At 39.1% G+C, this 8,403-nt stretch overlaps 1 protein-coding gene across 1 annotated transcript in view; it reads left to right on the top strand.

Moving 5' to 3' along the window:
• The window catches only part of syap1 (synapse associated protein 1), a 13,102-nt gene extending 6,254 nt beyond the window's left edge, over positions 1-6,848 (top strand). Inside the window, exons 5-9 of the mRNA XM_079587882.1 lie at positions 145-284; positions 1,011-1,150; positions 2,200-2,258; positions 2,344-2,470; positions 5,803-6,848. Coding sequence (XP_079444008.1) covers positions 145-284; positions 1,011-1,150; positions 2,200-2,258; positions 2,344-2,470; positions 5,803-5,930 — 594 coding nt within the window. The 3' untranslated portion in view covers positions 5,931-6,848. The remainder of the gene's footprint in view (positions 1-144; positions 285-1,010; positions 1,151-2,199; positions 2,259-2,343; positions 2,471-5,802) is intronic.
• Positions 6,849-8,403: the final 1,555 nt, after the last annotated feature.

The raw sequence follows: 8,403 nt of genomic DNA, 5'->3' as shown, positions 1-8,403 counted from the left end.
CCTAGCAACCGTTTAGAGCCACCTAGCAACCATATTGCAACATATAGAAGCCATATTTCAGCGGATCCTACGCTCAGTTTTATAAATGAGACCCCTGATTACTCCAGGACAGCATGATTGATCTGTGTTTGTATCTTCGTTCAGGACAAGAGGAACTTCTTGCGCGATCCTCCGGCCGGAGTGCAGTTTCACTTTGACTTCGATCAGATGTTCTCCGTCGCCCTCGTGATGCTGCAGGAAGACGAGCTCCTCAACCGGATGCGCTTCGACCTCGTCCCTAAACAGTGAGATTGTCTCCATTAAAGCTTAATGAACAACACGACGTGTGTATAAGCAAGATTTCCACCAAGTTACGACTTAAAGTGTTCGTTCACTCAGAAACTCTGTCAGTAATTCCTCTCCCTCATGTTGTTCCCCGTCAGACTTTTCTTTATCTCCAGAACACAAATGAAGATATTAGTGATTAAATCTGAGAGTGTCTCACTCCTCCATAGGCTTCTGTTGTAATTGAAACTTGCCGGCCCAGAAAGTTAGTAAAGACGATGTTTAAAATAGTCCGAGTGACTACAGCGGCTGAACCTTAAGTTTATCAAGCGACCAGAATACTTTTTGTGCGCAAAAATAAGGACTTTATTGAACTCTTGATGTTCTTCTGTGTGTTCTTCTGAGTGAGTTCCCGTAGTGTGACAGCGCAGCGCTTCTGGGTTGTACGTCAGAACGGAGGCTTACTATTGGCCGACGCTGGTCATGTGTGTCATGCTGGCCAATAGAGAGCCTCCGTTCTGACTTAGAGCCAAAAGGCACTATATGGAGAAAAATCCTGGAATATTTTCCTCAGAAAACCTTCATTTCTTTTCGACTGAAAAAAGAAAGACATGAACATATCAGGACATTTTTATTTGAAAGTGAATTAATCCTTTAACTCTTTGCTTTCTGTCTCTGTGAGCTGATTCCTGTGTGTGTGTGTGTGTGTGTGTGTGTGTGTGTGTGTGTGTGTGTGTGTGTTTCAGGGTGAAGGAGGACGTGTTCTGGAGGAATTATTTCTACCGTGTGTCTCTGATAAAGCAGTCGGCTCAGCTCACGGCTCTCGCGGCTCAGCAACAGGCGGAGGAGAAGATCTCGAACGCGCCACTCGACGAAACTCTCTCGGGTGATCACAGCAGCGCTCAAGCCACATTATTACACACACTGCTTTTCTTACTCAGTGTTTCTGTCTTGTTTCCAGTCCAAATATCAAACATTTCTTAAATCAAGATGCATTTACTAGATGAGGAAAATGACATAAGATATTATGTCCTGTTTTCTGGGGAAATAAATACAAATTAAGTGAGTTGATGCTTAAAACAAGCAAAATGATCTGCCAATGGGGTCAGAAAAATAATGTTGTTTATGTTTAAATTAAGATTATTTTTCTGACCCCATTGGAAGATAATTTAGCTTTTTTTAAGCATCAACTCACTTACCCGTATTTTCCGGACTATAAGTCGCACTGGACTATAAGTCGCACTGGACTATAAGTCGCATTTATTTAGAAATTTATTTCACAAAATCCAAGACCAAGAACAGACATTTAATCTGGAAAGGTTATTCAGCTCCACAACAGCACACAGAACAACAGCTGAATAGTGTCCGGCGTGTTAGCGTAACACATTAACAGTTATTCAGCTGCACAATAGCATAAAGAACATATACCTGGGAGGCTGAATAGGCTAAACTAACATTAGCCAGCGAGTCCAACAAGTTACCGGTCAGCAAGTTCACCAGCTCCCGATCTCACTCAACAACACTGAATACATTGAGTTCTTCCTCGGTGTCGCTTCTGAACGACTCCGCTAACTAGAGCGCCCTCTCACGGCTGTAGACGGTAATGTTTTCTCTTGGTTCATCTCAGTCAGTATGAATTAATTTTGATATATAAGTCGCACCTGAATATAAGTCGCAGGACCAGCCAAACTATGAAAAAAATACGGTACTTTTTATTAAATCCCCCGGAAAACAGGACATAATATCTAATGTAATTTCACTCGTCTAGTAAATGCATCTTGATTTACAAATTTTTAGATATTTGGACTGGAAACAAGACAGAAACACTGAGTAAGGAAAGCATGTTGTGCAGTGTGTCTTCCTCCCACCGCTTTTTAACATAGTCAACTGAATTATACCCATTGATGAGATAAACATTTGTTTCCTACGCCACAGAGACCATCAGACCCAAAACTCCTCCTGTCGCCATCAGCTCCAAACCCAAGGCCAGCGAGGTACCGTCCTCCCCTCAGATCTGCGGTATGCCCACCTGTGTGTGTGTGAGTGTGTGTGTGTTCTCATCTGTGCTTCTGCTTTCAGGAGGAGGAGGACATCTCCACCAGCCCCGGCGTGTCCGAGTTCGTGAGCGACGCGTTTGACGCGTGTGACATCAACCAGGAGGACCTGAGGAAGGAGATGGAGCAGCTGGTGCTGGACAAGAAGGACGGTGAGCACTGAACACACCTGCACAACACACACTCTCTAACCCTCGGGTAGGACTCGCAACACACTCTCTAACCCTCGGTTAGGACTCGCAACACACACTCTCTAACCCTCGGGTAGGACTCGCAACACACTCTCTAACCCTCGGTTAGGACTCGCAACACACACTCTCTAACCCTCGGTTAGGACTCGCAACACACACTCTCTAACCCTCGGTTAGGACTAACAACACACACTCTCTAACCCTCGGTTAGGACTAACAACATACACTCTCTAACCCTCGGTTAGGACTCACAACACACACTATCTAACCCTCGGTTAGGACTCGCAACACACACTCTCTAACCCTCGGTTAGGACTCGCAACACACACTCTCTAACCCTCGGTTAGGACTCGCAACACACACTCTCTAACCCTCGGTTAGGACTCGCAACACACACTCTCTAACCCTCGGTTAGGACTCACAACACACACTCTCTAACCCTGGGTTAGGACTCACAACACACACTCTCTAACCCTGGGTTAGGACTCGCAACACACACTCTCTAACCCTCGGTTAGGACTAACAACACACACTCTCTAACCCTCGGTTAGGACTCGCAACACACACTCTCTAACCCTCGGTTAGGACTAACAACACACACTCTCTAACCCTCGGTTAGGACTCGCAACACACACTCTCTAACCCTCGGTTAGGACTCGCAACACAGTACACTCTCTAACCCTGGGTTAGGACTCGCAACACACACTCTCTAACCCTCGGTTAGGACTCGCAACACACACTCTCTAACCCTCGGTTAGGACTCGCAACACACACTCTCTAACCCTCGGTTAGGACTCGCAACACACACTCTCTAACCCTCGGTTAGGACTCGCAACACACACTCTCTAACCCTCGGTTAGGACTCGCAACACACACTCTCTAACCCTCGGTTAGGACTCACAACACACACTCTCTAACCCTGGGTTAGGACTCACAACACACACTCTCTAACCCTGGGTTAGGACTCACAACACACACTCTCTAACCCTCGGTTTGGACTCACAACACACACTCTCTAACCCTGGGTTAGGACTCACAACACACACTCTCTAACCCTGGGTTAGGACTCACAACACACACTCTCTAACCCTCGGTTAGGACTCGCAACACACACTCTCAAACCCTCGGTTAGGACTAACAACACACTCTCTAACCCTCGGTTAGGACTCACAACACACACTCTCTAACCCTGGGTTAGGACTAACAACACACACTCTCTAACCCTGGGTTAGGACTCACAACACACACTCTCTAACCCTCGGTTAGGACTAACAACACACACTCTCTAACCCTAGGTTAGGACTCACAACACACACTCTCTAACCCTGGGTTAGGACTAACAACACACACTCTCTAACCCTGGGTTAGGACTCACAACACACACTCTCTAACCCTCGGTTAGGACTAACAACATACACTCTCTAACCCTCGGTTAGGACTCGCAACACACACTCTCAAACCCTCGGTTAGGACTAACAACACACACTCTCTAACCCTCTGTTAGGACTCGCAACACACACTCTCTAACCCTCGGTTAGGACTCGCAACACACACTCTCTAACCCTTGGTTAGGACTCGCACTCGGTTAGGACTCGCACTCGGTTAGGACTCGCACTCGGTTAGGACTCGCACTCGGTTAGGACTCGCACTCTGCTCTTTCAAGCCTTGAAATGGTACCTTTTTTTCAGGAAAACCAATGTTATTGAGCAAATAGCAAATTTTATGAGCTATTTTCCACCATTGAAAATAATACACCATTTTTTTCTAATATATTTTTCAATTAAAGCAGTATTCATGTTCAAATAGAGAAAATCCAATTTTTTAAGATTAGGGTGTAATAGAAAAATAAAAACCTGTGTAATGCTGTGGTGTAACCACTAGATGCCTGTATAGCTCTATATAAAGAGGCTTATCAATTCTCTAGTGGTTTTTAGACATAATTACTTACTTTAAAGGTAGGGTAGGTAGGATTTATATAAAAACTTTTTACCAAATTTGATTAAACTTTCTATATATATCAATGCATAATTAAAATGTAAGTACTCTGATAAAAAGAGTATAAAAATCGAGTGACTCTAGACCGTTTAATCTTCATTAAACACAGCTCATTATTTCCATTCGGGACGAATCACAGGATTGGCTTGCGCGACTGTCACTCGACGTCGCCATGACTACCGCCGCTATTACTGGCTCTGCCCACGTGCGCGCAGTCGCGCACCCGTTTTTAGGTGGGAGTGAATGGAATTAATGAGCTGTGTTTAATGAAGATTAAACGGTCTAGAGTCACTCGATTTTTATACTCTTTTTATCAGAGTACTTACATTTTAATTATGCATTGGTATATAAAGACAGTTTAAACAAATTTGAATAAAAGTTTTTTTTAGACAATTCTGACCTACCCTACCTTTAATAAAAAAAATAAAAAAATGTATTTGGATTTTTACTTGGACATTCTCAGACTACTTTTTGTCAAGGTTTAGATTTTGTTTAGTTTGAAATGTTGATTTGAAGTTTCAGTTTTTGCATTATTTTTTACTACCGTCAAACCTGAACTCAGAGAAAGACTTTTTTTCATACAAAACATTAAAATTCAGTGTGTGTGTGTGTGTGTGTGTGTGTGTGTGTGTGTGTTGTGTGTGTGTGTGTGTGTGTGTGTGTGTGTGTGTGTGTGTGTGTGTGTGTGTGTGTGTGTGTGTGTGTGGAAAAAAAAAAAACCTCTTCCTTTAATCCTCCCTTGTTTTGGCTTATGCTACTCTGAGCAATGCCTGAACTTTGTATTTTGAGCACTTCTTGCGTTGTTTTTGCCTCTTCACGATGACTCGCTTGCTGTAGTCCTCAGTTGTAAGTCGCTTTGGATAAAAGCGTCTGCTAAATGACTAAATGTAAATGTAAATGTGTGCGCATAATAGTTGTGTGTGTGTGTGTGTGTGTGTAAGTGAGTTGTGTGTATAATAGTGTGTTTGTGCGCATAATAGTTGTGTGTGTGCGTGTGAGTGAGTTGTGTGTATAATAGTGTGTGTGTGTGTGCGCATAATAGTTGTGAGTGAGTGAATGAGTGAGTTTGTGTGTATAATAGTGTGTGTGTGTGTGCGCATAATAGTTCTGTGTGAGTGAGTGAGTGAGTGTGTATAATAGTTCTGTGTGAGTGAGTGTGTGTGTGTGTGTGTGTGAGTGTGTGTCTTTTTTTTACTGTTGTTTAATATTCAGATGAAGCAAAAAAAAATTAAGTGTAAAAACTTTCATTTTTTCATCCATTGTTGACCGAAGACTTTTTGTTATTGTTTCTCCGATAGAAGAGGCCGCCGACTGGGAGAAGGAACTGCAGCAGGAGCTTCAGGAATACGAGGTGGTCGTCGACCCGGAAAACCGAGACGATAACTGGGACCGCGAGATCGAGGAGATGCTGCAGGACGACAGCTAAATCACAACAGCGCCCCCTCTGGTGTGGAGGACACTGCAAATGAAACCGTTTCAGGGTTTTCTATGAGAATGTTTATCATAAACATGAATGAAATATGTTTAGCAGTCGAGGGATTCATTCGGTGAGGTGCCAACATGCACAGAAACTAAGAAAAGGTTCCTCTCTCTGATCATAGTTAGCGAGAACTCGTAAATCACATGTAGTTTTGCGGATTTATCCTTTCTTTCTGGCTAATTTCTGCCATGAATGGCCTTCTTTCACAAACCGAAACTCAAAAAGCTGGAGAATTTATTGTTCATCTTGTACAAATTTCATCACGACACATTTACTGGAGACACAAAATTATGATTTGTATTTATGATTAAAACATGAACACGTTTTTTTTATAAAAATATATATATAATCTTAATAAATAAATTCTCTTATTTTCCCTTTGAATTAAGACTTTCTGACTTTGTTCTTGTTTTAATAATAAACTCACTTAATTTTCCAGAAAGCTAGAGTTAATAAGTCATTTTGCTTTTCCAGTAAATGTATATTGATTTAAAAGTGTTTAGATATTTGTACTGGAAAACAAGACAAAAATACTTTTGCTCAAACACTATAAGCGCACACATATCGAGTTTCTCCGACTAGGTTTTGACGGCTTCTCATTCCTTATTTGTTTTTGGATGTCGATTATTCGATATTTGTACTCTGGTCATCATAGGATTTGGTAAAGTTAAAAAATGTTCGGTTTGTCTCTTGAGATAAGATTCCATACATGTTTAATCAAACAATATGTACATGTTTGTAAGGTGAGAGCTTCAGTATAACTTTGTGTTTGTTTGTATTTTCAACTTGCACCTTGTCTGATTACTTAACAGTTGAATAATCATGATTTTGTTGCCGTAAATAAAATCTTTTGTCTCTAAAATTCTCTGGTTTGTTGTGTAATCAATGCAGCGCATTCGTTCAATTATATATACTGTAAAAAATATCCCATCGTAAATACTGTTAGCTTTCATGTAATATTGTTTTGTTAATGTTCTATATACACACATACGTTATTAAAGTACATTTGATGTGGTTTTAAATAAGTTTTTAATAAATAGTGCGCATGTGTTTACACCGCTCTGCCTCGACCGTGTCACTGCGCACGTAGACGTCATGACGTCATCCGGGTTGCCAAGTTGCTTTGAAAACCCTCTGAATTCACGAAATGACACATTATTAAACCCCATCTGACTGGGCATAATTATTTCTGTGGAAAGTCACTGAAATATGTCTTTATTATGTCCGTAGTTTTGTGCAGAAACATTTAATTTAATGTGGTCACCATTCGTTGATTATACAGGTTAAATTTGCTAACACATGATACTTTTTACTACTACTTTTACTGATGTCATGCAATTCTGACTTTTTTCCTCAGATTTGCAAGATTTAAAGTCGCAATTGTGAATTATAAAGTCAGATTTGCGAGATATAAAGTCAGAATTGCGAGATATAAAGTAGAAATTGCGAGATATAAAGTCAGATTTGCGAGATATAAACTCACATTATAAAGTTGTAAAGTATAAACTTATATAGAGTTATAAAGTCGAACAGGCTTCCATAGTCATTGAATGTCATAGTTGTTTTATTTTTATTTAGTTAATGTAGAGTTTGTTTTTCACTGTGAAGAGTTTTTATTTTATGTTTTGCACTGTAACCATTTATGAATAGATATATATGCCATAACGATTTTACTTAGTTATTGCATTATGTTGATTTTTATTAGTTTTTCCTTGAGGAGTTTATTTAACTTTTTTTATTATTGTTTTATTTCTCTTCATTTAGATTTAGTTTTTCATTGTTGAGTTTTTATTTTTATGTAACACTTTATTAATTAATGTGCGCACTTATATACCACAACGATTATTTAATTTAATTTCATGTTATGTTATGTTGTTAATTTATTTATATTAGCCTATGTATGATATTATTATTATTAGATTTTTTTTTTTTTTTTCCTTTTATGTTATGTTATTTATGTTATGTATGATATTTTATTTTGTTATTTTATTTAATATTATTTTATGTTTTGTTATTTTATATTATGTTATGTTGTTATTATATTATATATATATATTTAATGTTATGTTATATTATATTATTTTATATTTTTTTATGTTATGTTTTATTTTTTATGTTATGTTATGTTATGTTATTATGTTATGCTATGCTATGCTATGTTATGTTATGCTATGTTATGTTATACTATGTTATGTTATGTTATACTATGTTATGTTATGTTATGTTATGTTATGTTATGCTATGCTATGTTATGTTATACTATGTTATGTTATGTTATGCTCTGCTATGTTATGTTATACTATGTTATATTATGTTATGCTCTGCTATGTTATGTTATGTTATGTTATACTATGTTATGTTATGTTATGCTATGCTATGTTATGTTATACTATGTTATGTTATGTTATGTTATGCTCTG

This window comes from Phoxinus phoxinus (genome assembly GCF_949152265.1).
Source record: "Phoxinus phoxinus genome assembly, chromosome: 18".
NCBI classification, from domain to species: Eukaryota; Metazoa; Chordata; class Actinopteri; order Cypriniformes; family Leuciscidae; genus Phoxinus; species Phoxinus phoxinus.
This window is presented reverse-complemented; position numbering and strand designations above follow the sequence as displayed.